The 13,843-nt window shown below is 42.7% G+C and overlaps 1 protein-coding gene across 1 annotated transcript in view; it reads left to right on the plus strand.

Moving 5' to 3' along the window:
* The window catches only part of PAH (phenylalanine hydroxylase), a gene marked incomplete at both ends in the record, with an annotated part of 52,025 nt that extends 40,554 nt beyond the window's left edge, over positions 1–11,471 (plus strand). The window contains 8 exons of the mRNA XM_084255563.1: positions 958–1,154; positions 2,944–3,079; positions 4,003–4,072; positions 5,266–5,322; positions 7,014–7,109; positions 7,919–8,052; positions 9,157–9,272; positions 11,428–11,471. Coding sequence (XP_084111689.1) covers positions 958–1,154; positions 2,944–3,079; positions 4,003–4,072; positions 5,266–5,322; positions 7,014–7,109; positions 7,919–8,052; positions 9,157–9,272; positions 11,428–11,471 — 850 coding nt within the window. The remainder of the gene's footprint in view (positions 1–957; positions 1,155–2,943; positions 3,080–4,002; positions 4,073–5,265; positions 5,323–7,013; positions 7,110–7,918; positions 8,053–9,156; positions 9,273–11,427) is intronic.
* Positions 11,472–13,843: the final 2,372 nt, after the last annotated feature.

Below are 13,843 nucleotides of genomic sequence, written 5' to 3' on the forward strand. Positions count from 1 at the left end.
ACAGATTTGGGGTTCCTGGGCAGGAGCCAACATAATTTCTTTCTTTTTAACTAAAATTATTCCCCATTGTTTGTTGAGGTAATGTTGGTTTCCATCATTGTATTTGTTTTAGAGATTCTCGGTCCAACCCTCTGCAAATGTATTTTTTTTCCACACCATGCCCCGCACCGGCCCCCAATAATCCTCCACCATGTTTCATTGGACCCCTCCCCACCCTGCTGCTGCCCCATCACCCTTCCTTTCCGGTTGTCTTGGTTTTGCAGTCAGATGTCAAGGTTTGTTATTGTCTCACCTGCTTTGTGTCTCCATATTCCACATGTAAGGACACCAGCTGGCATTGTCTTTCTCCTTCTGACTTTCTTCCCTTAACATACGCATTTTCAGAAGTTCCATGTAGTTCTCTCATGTCATGGCAGAGAAACTAGGGATGTATATCCTACACTGAGCGTGCATTTGAACACTTTTATCTTTCCCAAGGGCAGGGATATGAAATCCAGCTAGCACATGCTCACCACAAAAGGCATTTCAGACTCGGGGTGCACAGTAAATACACCTTGATCCCCAGATGCAATTCTCTAGGGGACATCATATGACGGGTTACTTTAACTGAACCCAGATACTTTGCTTAGAAAGAGAATGTCTTCTTTAGTTGTCTCAGCACATTGATGTTACTCTTCTGGCCCCCAAAGGTAAGTGGGTTTCTACACTGGGTAAACAATTAAAGAATAGAAAGGCCAAATGATTCCCCAAAGTAAGAGCAAATCCTCAGTGCAGTTGATGAGGTGAGAGCTGATGTCGATTTACCAAGCCAGGGAAATGTTCCCTATCTCAAAAGTAATAGAATGTTCCTCTTTTAAATAATTTATGAATCTACCGCAGTCTGCATGGTGGCAGCCTCTGGACCTGGCTCGGCTGCTCACTCTCCTTCCTCTCCCCTCTTTCCTGCCCGTGTTCTAGTGGACAGCCCATCCCGCGGGTGGAATACACGGAGGAAGAGAAGAAGACCTGGGGCACGGTGTTCAGGACCCTGAAGTCCTTGTACAAAACCCATGCTTGCTATGAACATAATCACATTTTCCCACTTCTGGAAAAGTACTGTGGCTTCCGTGAGGACAACATTCCCCAGCTGGAAGAGGTTTCCCAGTTTCTGCAGTGTAAGTCCACATCATGGTCCAGTATACGTTTGATATAAAGTAGACCCAGGCGAGTGTGTTTGTGGAAATGCCTGTAGGCGAGTCTCCCAGGAAAAATGAAATTTCACTGCTGTGTTCTGCCCCCTCTAGTTTCCAGAATCAGTCCAGTCCCACCCGAGAAAAGGCATCAGGTGTGAGTTCGGCTATATTTGTGTTCCTGCAAATTTTTAACTCAAAGCCTAGGGTGCTCAGGCAGGTTGTCCTGGCATGTTTTGAGATGACTCAGGTGCATTTATGTAGGACATGACGGTGTTACGGGCCCTGAGCTCTAATTCTGCATGTCCCAGTGTGATTCTTGCCCTGATCCACTCTCGCTGGGTGAAGCTACTTCAGTCATTGGTCCAAGGGAGATTGTGGCAGTCTTTCTCAAAGGGAAGTTGTGAGAATGCAACAAAATGCTGCCTGCAAAAGCCCAGCCTGGAGTAGCTCAGTGAACTGGGCTGAATTAGAATTTGAGCAGCTCAGTGGGGGAATCCACACAGGGGAAGAAAGGCATTTTCCTTTCTGCCAGGAGGTGTTAACTAAAGTAAACAAGCCACTAATGCATAGTGACCAGCTATTGTGTGCCAGGTAGAATGAGGGGAAAGAAAAAGGCAAACCACAGCCTTGTCAAAATAAGGACTTTTTTTGGTATCTCTGGGCTGTGCAGAAATGGGGTGGTCCATTCTGGACAAGGAGCCAGGAAAGCTACCTGACAGGAAAATGGTAGCTGGGACAGATTGGGGGTGGATTAATGGTCTTTTGGAGCCCCTCCATTTAAAAAGTCTTGACTTCTCAGGTAAAGTGGAGAGTGAGAACCCAGGCAGAGGGACAGAGGCACCTTAAAGACATTCTTTAGATAATTATCCATGTTCCTATTAATAAGAATAAGACACCAGTTGGGAATTTGTAGAGTCATGAGTAAGAGAACAGACTCTGAAACCAGACCACCTCCTATAGCTGTGAACTTGGACAAGTACTTTAACCCATCTGGGTCTCAGCTTCCCCATCTGTGAATGGGGGTGCTAAGAGTATCTGCACTGTAGGGTTATTATGAGGATTAGTGAACACATATAAAGCACTGAAGACTGTCTGATGCCTGCGAATATGTGTAGTCCAGATGCACTTCCTAATAGTTTGCCCCTAGATGAGGCGGGCACAACTGCTAGTCTCCTGGCCAAGAGCAGACCAACAAGTGCTCCTCTGTGGACTGAGACAGTCAAGAAGGAACGGATTGGAGGGGTCGAACATGAGAATATCCTTTCCCTCTTCCCACATGATGCAGTGGGGAAGTCACTGCTCCTCATGGGGTGACTGAAGTTCAATGCAAAAGCTAGAAGTGCTCCTTCTATACTCTTCTTTTTTGGGGGAGGGGAGTGAAAACCCCCTCTGTACTCTGGACTCATGAGAGGTAGGGGTGAGTTTTCCACCCTAAAGAACAGTAAGGGAAGCTGAGTGCATTGGATGTTTCCAACACACTGGACTCTGTGCTAAGAACTTTATATTTATTAGCTCTTTGGAGTCTTGAATAACCCTAAGAAATATCAATCCACACTTTTGCAGATGAGGAAACTGAGCCTCACAGAAGGGAAGTTACGTGACCCATTACCCAACTAGAAAGTATCGAGGCAAAGACAGGAGACCAAGTGTGCTTGTTGGGGTCAGTGTTCACGCCCCTCTGCAGTGTGTGCTCTGCTTCTCTCCTGAGGTCTTCAGACATAGCTGGCTCTGCCGTGATGGATTTTGAGTTGTCTTTCTTTTCGCTTTCCAGCTTGCACTGGTTTCCGCCTCCGACCTGTCGCTGGGCTTCTTTCCTCTCGGGACTTCTTGGGTGGCCTGGCCTTCCGAGTCTTCCACAGCACCCAGTACATCAGACATGGGTCCAAGCCCATGTATACACCCGAACCGTGAGTATTGTCCTGCTCCCAGTCACCAGCCCAGGGAACATTATCTTCTCTGCCCCAGAAACAAGGTTCATGGCAGCCTGAGCCACACAACTCACTGCCTGCGTTGCTTGACGGTAGTGGTGCTAAGAGAGAAACTTCTGGAGAGTTTCTCTGTCCAGATAGACCCTCCTGATTGGAGATATGGACATCTCATAAACCAAGTGGTCAGATGTCCCCTGGCTGTAGGAAAGTGAAGTCACATTCAAGTTATAAAAGGATTGACATTTCGAATGGGAACAGGAATAAGTGGTGGCAAGCTACCTCAGGGTCCTCTAAATACACACCTAAACGAGTCTGGCATTTCTTTGCCTGGATTATACTTTGGCTGGAGGTACAGATGCCCCTTCCTTTTTTCTTTTTTCTTTTTCTTTTTTTTTTTTTTTTGCAGTTAGCCATTCTCAGTCAGATAGAGCTTATGCAACTGATACCAAAGAGTCAGTACAATGCCCAAAATGGGTTTTCCCTGCTCACAAAATAAATTACTATAAATCAGAAAAGGTCTATTCCCAATGGACCTGGCACATAAAATTTTAAATGAAAATAGTTTTTTTTTTTTTTCCCTATGGCTGGCTTCTGCCCCCTGCTCCAGGAGAGGAGCAGTACCATTTTAAAATTTGTTTTCAGTCCTGTGGGGAACAACCGATCATAGTCTATCTTCCCAAGAATGTTCATACCAAGGAGAAGACTTAGATTAGGATGTTTCATGACTCACAGCTCACTTTGGTGTATGGGATGATGCCCATAAAAATATTTGCTCTTCTCTTCCCTACCCTAGTGAGCCTAAATGAGTTACTTCCTTCTGTAGGAATCTAAAAGATGAGAAGAAAGGCCAGTTTGACGAAGGACCTTCTTCCCATCCAAAAGCTGTGCTTTCTGTCTTTCAGTGACATCTGCCACGAGCTGTTGGGACACGTGCCCTTGTTTTCAGATCGCAGCTTTGCCCAGTTTTCCCAGGTAAGGAATGCATCTTTTTAGCCTTCTGGCTCTAGGATTGTGAGCTTGGTTGCTCAAATTCATTAAAGCCGGAGGAGCACTTGTGCCCTCTGCAAGGATGGAAACCCTGCAAGGATGTGTGTTCCAAAGGAGCTCACTAAAGGGTCTGTTCTCCCACAGCAGCTACAGCAAACTTTTGAGGACCTAAACCAGACCTTCACATTTCTCTGCTCCCGAACTTGCAATGGCTCCCCATTTCACCAGGAGGAAAATAGCCCTAAAATAGCTAAAATGGTGCTACATGATCTGGCTCCAGATCCCTCTTTGATATCATCTGCCACACCCCCGTTACTTTGCTTTGTCACTGTGGTTCATCCCTGTTACTTGAACCAATTGATATTTCCCCTCCTTAGACATCTTTGTCACCAGTTATATGCTTAATCTCCACAATGCCTTGCTCTCAGATATTAAGAAGCAGAGCTGCCAATATCAAATCCATCTCTTTGCTCAAGTATCACCTCCATGGTATGCACCCTGGAATCCTATTGAAATCTCAGCCTCCCCTGTCCTTGTCCCCTCTGCCTGTATTTGCAATACCTTTGCTGTTTTTTTCCTTTTGTTTCTTTTCCCCAAAGAACACATCACATTCTAACATACCCTTGTATATGCTTGTTGTTTATTGTCTGTTTCCACCCACTCAGAGGATCTTTATCAATTTTGTACAATACACAGAACACATTCAATATTTTTTGAAATGAATATGTATATTAGGGAAGACAAATATATAAATTTTGCCTGTACAAGGCCGGGAGGAGCAGATACCATAAAAAACACAAAGTGTCCACTAGAGGAATTCTGCAGCTGAAACTGTCATGAGAAAGTGGTCCTAGACTTTTCAGACTCTTTCAGAAATGCCAGAAATTGGCAGGTCACCTCCTTTTTCTGTTCCTTAATTTTTCCTTTTGTAAAGTTAAAACAAAGGGCCATGTGCTGGAGAAATGCTTCCTCCTCTCTAGAGATCTGTGATTCTGAGATATGTGGTCAAGGCAGGCTTGAAGGACAGTCAGAGTTCCCTTGCATTTACCATCTGAGGCAATGGTTTATTTGGTCAACCATTGCCTTCCTGTGGTCAACTGCCAGGCTGGGATGGTGGGAAAGGTTGATGATGGGCACAGGCCAGCCACATCAGCAACTCTGTTTCTCCCAAATTACAGGAAATTGGCCTCGCCTCGCTCGGTGCACCTGATGATTATGTTGAGAAACTCGCCACAGTAAGTCCCCTTTTCCTGGTGGATAGTGGGATGCCTTAACCCTCTGCTATTTGAAGCTTTGCTCCTTCCCCTGAAAGTCAGATCAGAATGGGTTGGATTATACTTGCACACATGAAATTTCACATTTTGATTTCTTCTTAGTTTGCTGTTGAAATCAACTGCACGCAGATGTAATTTTGACCAGTGTCTTGAAAACGTGAACAGACTGTCATGATATCCCTTGAGAGTTCCTAGGCATAAAGTGTATGTGAGAAATAGTCTGGATTCAAGGCTTTGTAGAGAGAATATTCGTTTTCTACCTTTATGCTGCAAACTCATTGAGATATTTCCTTAAGACACAAGGTAGAAATGGGTCCAGGGCTTCCCCTTCTTGCCAGAAACTTCTCTCTTCCAAGTGAATGTGGTGACTGCCCTCCAAGGAAGCAGAACTCCACACAGTAGGGTTTCTTGTAGCATCCCTCCCCAGCTTCTAAGCCACATTTTCAACTTCAGCTTGAAAATTTAAAAATGAAACTTTATAATGAAATCAGGGACCACAAATGACTGAAAATCTGTCATTCAGATGTCAGGTTCAGAGTTTATGAATTCAGTTTATCAGGAAGGTGAAAAACTCCCAGAAGGTGCTTTTCCACTGACCAAGTGCTCTAAGATTGAGCATGTGACTTTTGCTTCCTTATCTCTGAACATGGACACACTGGTGTAGATCCTGCCCATCTCAAAAGTGTAGGTCCAAGGAGTTCAATGTTTGTGTGCATGAATTTTTGAATAGCAGATGCTACAGAGATTCAAGAGGCCGCTATCACAGAAGCTGAGGAGCTTAGTAGAACTTCTCATTTGTGAGAAAATAAGCTTGGACCCCAGAGCATCATGTTCCCTGCTGTAACAATGAGAAGCAGCATTTATCAACAACCTAACTTCTCAAAGAAAAATCTTATTGTTGATATATTGGTCTGGGAACAGTCCTGGGTTCTTGTTGGTCCTCGATTTGCTGTGTGACTGCATGCCTATGCTTGACCTCTCTGAGCTGAAGACTTCTCATCTGTATGTGAGGAGGTCAGGCTGAACTCTCACAATCTCTAATGCATTGAACATCTAACTTACCCCTAATTCTCCATGACCATGACTTGAGCTTCTTGTGACTTTAGTCAGTAGGGTTATGCCAGAATTCTAGGACCAGCTTTCCCAGGCCAGGCATCTAGAACATGTCAGGCTGGGAACTCTTGAAAGAAAAGAACTTGGTTATTGGAGGAAGATAGTGTAGCACCCCATTTTAGCACAATTTGTGGCATGTCTCTCACTGATTCTATTACTACCCAACCCCCTAGGTCCCACTTCTGAACCTGATGGGATTACCTGTTAAACCTGACCAATTTAGGGGAACATCTCACTCCAGTGAGGAAGCAGAAGAAAATGGAAGGGGTGCAGGGCTTCCTGTCACAGAAAGTATTATTGGTTGGGACTGTCCTTTTGGGCTTTCTTTAATACTCTCTTGCTGTTTACCATCACTTTTTGCATTCAGTCAATTCTTGCATTAGTGGGGTGAGAAGTAGGACATAGAGAAGTGACCCAGATCACAGTGATTGAGAGAACAGGCCTAGACAACCCCCCACTTGGCAGTCCTGTCCTTGGTCCTGGGACATCTGCTGCTTCCCTCCATTAGGGCATTCTCTCAACTTGACTTTCTGTTCTAGATTTACTGGTTTACTGTGGAGTTTGGGCTCTGCAAACAAGGAGACTCCATAAAGGCATATGGTGCTGGGCTCCTGTCATCCTTTGGTGAATTACAGGTATGACCCTAATTTGAACCAAGGACAGGTTGGAAGGTGGGGGGTACAAGAGATCATTTTGTCCTCTTGGTACTTGTTAAACCTCATTTCCATCCATTATGAGATTCAACCTGGGGACTTATCAAGTGACTGACATCTAAACAGCTATTATTTTCTCATGCCCGTGGGTGTTAAAGGTAGAAACTGCACTGCAAGCACACGGGTGTGCAGTGCAGAGAGGCCTCCTGAGTCCAGGGCTGCTCTGTGCATACAGATGTTTGCAAACATGGGACAGAAAATAAGGTTGGCTCCTGCATCATCTAGTGAGTGACCACCTTACCTGAAAATGATTGTAATGAATTATTTCTCTCTTGACTGTAGGTTTTAGATGGGCTCTGAAGGGTAGGCTCTAGTGCCATCAGCCTTCCATATCTACATTTTCTCCATCTTCAGCTTCAACCAACTGATAATCAAAAATACATACTATATACATAGTTAAACCATAATGGTTGTGTCTGTACTGCTGAACACGGGCAGACTTTTTTCCTTGTCATTGTAAGTAATCTAGAGATAATATGAAGTATACTGGAGGATGAGTATATGCAGCCATATGCAGTTACTATGCCATTTTATGTGAAAGACTGATGTATGCACAGATTTTAGTATCCTGGAACCAGTCCCTAGCAGACACCCAGGAGTGACCATATATATAAAATAGTTGAGTTTACTGCATTTGGACTGGGGTGTAGAGGGATCAGGATGAGCTGGGGATGCAGCAGGGACCACTCACCCTGATCTGTCCATGAGAACTTTCTGCTTGGGGCTTGCAGTACTGCTTGTCTGACAAACCGAAGCTCCTGCCCCTGGACCTGGAGAAGACCGCTGTCCAGGATTACACCGTCACAGAGTTCCAGCCTCTGTACTATGTGGCTGAGAGTTTCAATGATGCCAAGGAGAAAGTGAGGTGAGGTGGTGACGGAGGGGGGTCAGTAGCCCTTGGCATTCCCTTCTGGTCTGGTGCCACTGGATCTGTGGGTGGTTGTCCAGGAGAGTGGGCGCCAGGGCTTATAGCAACCGTGGGCAGCAGACAGAGCCAACTCTGTGTTTTTGCTCATGGCTGAGGGTACAATTACAGGATTGAGGCAGGATCTGAGCCCAGGTGGTTTGAGTCTGGAACACAGTGTCAGCCACTGTTGCCAAACTTGGAGAGCTCTACTGGTTTTAACATTACGTTCTCAGTCTGGCAGAAGCCAACCTAGAAACATCATTTGCGATGTCATTGCATTTGTAGGCCATTTGGAATAGCTGCTTAGTGAGAGTGCTTGATGTTCCTCATCAGGCTTCATGGTGCTGTCCTTCCTGAGCGAAGAGTAACCTGCAGGGAAGACAGGGCTGTGGAGAGCACAAACTTAAGTCCTTTCCTAGTGTCATAACTTTTTTGACAGTATGACCTTGGTGGTCCCTTAGCTTTCTCAAACCTCAGTTTCCTCCATCAGTAAAATGGGGTTAATAATGCCTTCCTCCTAAAGTGTCGATGAAGATTACATTAGGAATGATAGCTGTAAAGAGTATAGAACAGTTAGGACTTAACATAGTTTTTGGCATATAGGAGGCTACAATCTGTGTTAAGTTTTATTATTAGCATAGTGTTTTCAGTTCTTGCAGCTGTGTTTGCTGCCTTGCATGGATTGTCAAGGATCTCGGAGTTTATTTTTTTCTATACCTCTCTCTGGCTAAGTCTTACTTACTCTTGATCTGATTTAATAAAAATCATGGCCTAATTGGATCCTGTGGTTTTATTGTAAGCTAGCTCTGTCTCGTTGAAGGTAGGTAACTAAATGAAAATGTGTGTGACTATGTGTGCATATACACATATGCACTCCCAGCACACACACAAAGGCTTCCCAAGGGAAACTCACTGAAACTCCCTTTCAGTTCTAGGCCGGCTTCTGAAGTCCCTGCTCTAGTGAGACATGGGTGCTATTAGTGGCCAAGTGAAATGCCACCGTGAAGCCTCTTAGAATTATTCTCCCCCACATGACACCCTTCACTCTGGCTTTGGTTTTAGAAACTTTGCTGCTACGATCCCACGGCCCTTCTCCGTGCGTTATGATCCGTACACCCAACGGATTGAGGTCCTGGACAACGCCCAGCAGCTGAAGATTCTGGCTGACTCCATCAACAGTAAGCAACTTCCTTTCTCCTCTGAGGCCATTCTCTTTCCCCAATATAGAGGGTTATGCTTTATATATTCACTATAAGAATAGTAAGGAAGTAGTTAAAATTGATTTAAGGAGAAAAGCACCTCCTTAGGCGCTGCTTTATTGGGAGAGAAAACTTGGCAAATAGAGCAGAATTGCCTTGAGTGTCTTTTTTCCTTTGACCTTCCTAGATTTCTCCCCCCCTCTTGCCCAGCCCTCCTATCACCCCACCTTCCCATTTAATTGTCACTGCCGTATTCCTGTCTCCTTTGCCTCTCCACCCATTTCCTCCTGTCCCATGGATATTGTTTTGCCTGGAATCATCCAAGAGACAGCTTATATGTTCTTTGTCAGCCATCTAGTAGCTCAGCTACTGGCTCTCCACTCTCTCTGCATTGCGAGGATCTTGTAACAGTTGCTCTTAGACACAAATCGCAGTTTTATTTTGTTCATTGTCTAATTCTCTCTCTAGTCTTTCAAAAAGCGAGAAAATAACTATGGTGTGACCGCCCTCTCATGTCTTATATCCTAGTCTCAGAGCCCTTGCTGGACTATTTTCTCTCTTTTGATTTTCTCTCTTTCTGGAAAATAGTTTTCTTGCTCTCTTCTGACCCCTGCCCCATGCAGTTCTTCATGTTTAAAATACTCTCCTTCCCATTCAATTTAGAGGTCTCCAAGTCTAGTTCATTTTTTTAAGCTTTCCATAGATGTCTCTTCCTGTAGGGAGACTGATGGGATATCTTTCCTATGTCCTGGTATCCCTGCCCATTATAACACTGCAACTAACTCAGAGCATGCACCATTATATAATATTGCTTGCTTGACTATCTCCCTGCCAAGACCCAAGCAGAAAGCCATGTCAGATTCACTGCCAAAATCCTAGCACCTACTCTCATTCCTAAAATTATCTCAGGTTCCCAAGATCCAGAGAATGAATGAACCAAACCAGCAAAAGGGTGAACCTAAAGGGAGGAACTCCAGGCCATGTGGGGTTCCTACCTCATGTAATCTTAACAAAGGCCAAAAAGGCAGGTGGTCTTGAAATACCCTCTAATGCTTTTCCAACATTGTCTGAGGCCATGCCCATTATATAGAGCTGGCCCTGGCTGCTGGAGACATTCCCCATTAGGCAGACTTACCTGCCACCTGCCATTATGCAAACCCCCAAGGCTGATTCACCCCTATAGATCCCACTTTGGACCTCAGCTGGAATAGAACTGTCTAAAAAGTCCAGCAAGTACTCTGAGACTAGGATATAAGGCATGGGGCAACACCACAATTATTTTCTCTCTTATTAAATTTTCTCTGAAAGGCAAAAATTGAATCCACATGTTATTCTTATAAGAGATTTTTTTTAGATTATAGACTAATACATTTAGAAACTAAAGGGTCTTCGGAGCAATGAGACCTGACTGAAACTCTGTTACCTTTCCATACTTCAGTTTCCTCTGGGTTTAGGAGGCAGGGAGGCTTATCCATCTGCAGGGCTCCTTCCACTTTGATGAAAAGCCTGTGTTCCTCTGGCCCTTTGACACCTGTGAACATGGCATAAATGGGGGGCATCACCATCATATGTTAGTCTAGCAGCCTAGGCTAAGTGACATGCATAGGCGATGAATTTCGAACCTAGCATGTATCAGAATCACCTGGAGAACAAGTTAAATGAACATTCCTGAGTCATCCCTCCAGACTACATTTACTAAACTTGGGGCACAAAAACTTAGAAGTTTGTATTTGTAATAGGGCCCTAGGTGATGCTGATGGAGGACATTTGTGTGAGTTACACTATAGGTGTGATGACTTAGCCCTTGACAAGCATCTGCAGATGACCATGTAAAGAAGAAACAGTATTTCAGTGATTTCCCTGAGGAAAAAGGCTGTTAAGTCCTTCCCTGAGAAATTGCCTATAGAAAAAGAAAGGCAATGACATTAACATTAACAGCACTCACACTTCCTAAAATTTTTAAGTATCTATGTCATAAGTGCCCAAATTCTATCATCAAAACTAAGCTATAAGTAAGCTTCTTGCAAGACTGGGTTGGTCTTTGGAAGAACTGGCATCCATCTGACCCTCTAGTTCTTTACATAGGAAGCATTTTTGTTCCCATTGTGAGTGGCTTATTTGTTTTTCTTTGTAGGTGAAGTTGAAATCCTTTGCAGTGCCCTCCAGAAAATAAAGTAAAGTCATGGAAAACCAACTACTTTCATCTGAGAAAGTCTGAAAGACAACCTTAATTGGAAATGACAATCTTAAATCCTTTTTGGAACTAGATGGAGGATCAGCAAATAAAAGAACCTGAAATGACAACTTAATAATAAATACCCAAAACCAAAATGTTGATTTTTTTTGGGTCATATTTGATTGAGGTGATAATCTCATATTTTCAATTGACTTAAATGCAACAATCTATCACACTTCATCTCGGTTAATTAAAATCTGGGATCTGCTTCATTCAAGCTTCAATATGCTTTTGTTGTTTACGATAGAGAATTACTGTAGGAGTGAGTATATATCACTCAATGCAAAACACAATCTTGTTATTACAATTAAATTTTGGGGTTTCATATGGATCTTAACCTACAAAGGCCATTTTCTATTTCTGCTAACTGTAATTCTGTTATTTTGTCTATGTAGATTTCTTTAATTTAGGAGCCTGTTAAAATTTCTATAAACATTAAAGTTCATGGTATAATACTGAAGCATTTTTGTATGTTTTATTATAATCATAAATGCTGCTGTGGAGACCAATAAATTCTCCACCTGAGTTGTCCAACTTCCAGTGTCATTTTCCAATTAATTTGTTAGATCTGTTTTGGGACATATTATGAAGACACTTAGGGTGAAATAGATATTAACCAAAGGCCTGATTGAGAGATATCCAGTAAATAGTCACTGAATTAAGGACTACATTATTACTGAGAAAATCCTCAACAAAAGTGAGATTTTTAATCATGTCAAAAAACGTAAAAGTTTTATAGTTTCAAATGTTTATTTTAATAAAATATTGCCTTGGAAACACACTGACTAGACCATTTTGTGACATGAAAGAATGAGCAGTAGCTCAGATTCCAGCAATGGCAGGAGCCTGATGGGATCAAGTAGTCGGGCCTAGATAGCCAGACTTTGGCTTTAGCTGGTTGTGCATTTGATATGAATAGCTGAGAATAATGGAGAGAACAGCAATGTCTTAAAGCTTTGCTTTGAATTCTTATGCTACTTTGACATTTTATACCAGAAATAATTGAATCCCCATGATCTCATAGAGCTGTATCATCAGCAGTAAAACATGAGCACCATCCTAGCTCTGACCAATGTTGGGAGTAGGGCACAGAGACTGGGATTTTCAAATCCCTCTGATGACTTTTTTTTAATGGCCAGTCAAATCTACCGGGTACATAAAGTTTGAGAAAATCCATTACTGGTGGCCCGTTCTACCACCTGCCAGTTGTATTACCTTGCATAACTCACTTCTTTGGGCCTTGGTTTTATTTTAACAATAAGGGAGCTAAACTGGATGGATCAAGTTCCTTTTCAGTCTAGAAATAAAATTGAAATGCTAACATGTGTTTTGAAATAGCTGTCTCTAATCCATTAATTGGATATAATAGTTCCCGCCTAAGTATGCCAAATGAGTGGCAAAAAAGATTTGGCTTGAATGTAGCTGAGGTTTCATTGCTTTGAAGTTGGAAGATACATGCTTGTATCTATTTTCTCATGCCTCTCTAGAACAGACTGACAAGCACTAATTCTAAAAGTGAGGGTGAACTTTTTTTCTCTGGTGTTCCTCAAGACCCCATTCTGCAAAGGGACTATTTTGATAAATGTTTCTTTTCTTCATGTTAAATGTAAATTAGAGAGGGCCTCCCTGGTGGCGCAGAGGTTGAGCGCTGGGTTGCGAAGCTGCCCGCAGAGGGTCTCACATGGCGCACAGACCTCTCCTGCCGCCCGCTGCTCCCCTCAGCAGTGTACTTCGGTCCTTCTGCCTGCTCTGCTCCCCGCTCTGGCTCTGGCGAATTCTCTCACCCTCCTGCGCTTCTGACTGTACCCAGTGCTTGTACAAATAAATAAATAAATAAATAAATAAATAAATAAATAAATAAATAAATAAATCTTTAAAAAAAATGTAAATTAGAGAATCTCTTGACTTTGAAAATGAAATATTACATAGTATTTTAGACTGTATATTTTAGTCCTATTGAAGATAATTTACTGTACTTGAAGTCAAAGTTTAGGTTTAGAGCCTTAGACCATAGTTTTCAGAAAAAGAAACTGTATCCTGATTGAAAGACTATCTTTGAACTGTTAGCATTGTGTTACTCAGACTTAGCTCTAAAGCAATGAGATTCAATATATTTCTACATTAGTTTTATTATATTTAATGTCTAATAAATAAGCAGTTGTTTAGACACAATAATAATCCTGCTGTGTCCAAATGAAATAAATACTTGTAGGAGCATTACAAATATTTAGTAATATATTTAATATGCTTCTGCAAGGAAGGATCTACATTTTAATTCTACATTATATAATTTAGCTATTTTTTTTTCAAAGAA

Source organism: Talpa europaea (assembly GCF_964194135.1).
Source record: "Talpa europaea genome assembly, chromosome: 15".
Lineage (NCBI taxonomy): Eukaryota > Metazoa > Chordata > Mammalia > Eulipotyphla > Talpidae > Talpa > Talpa europaea.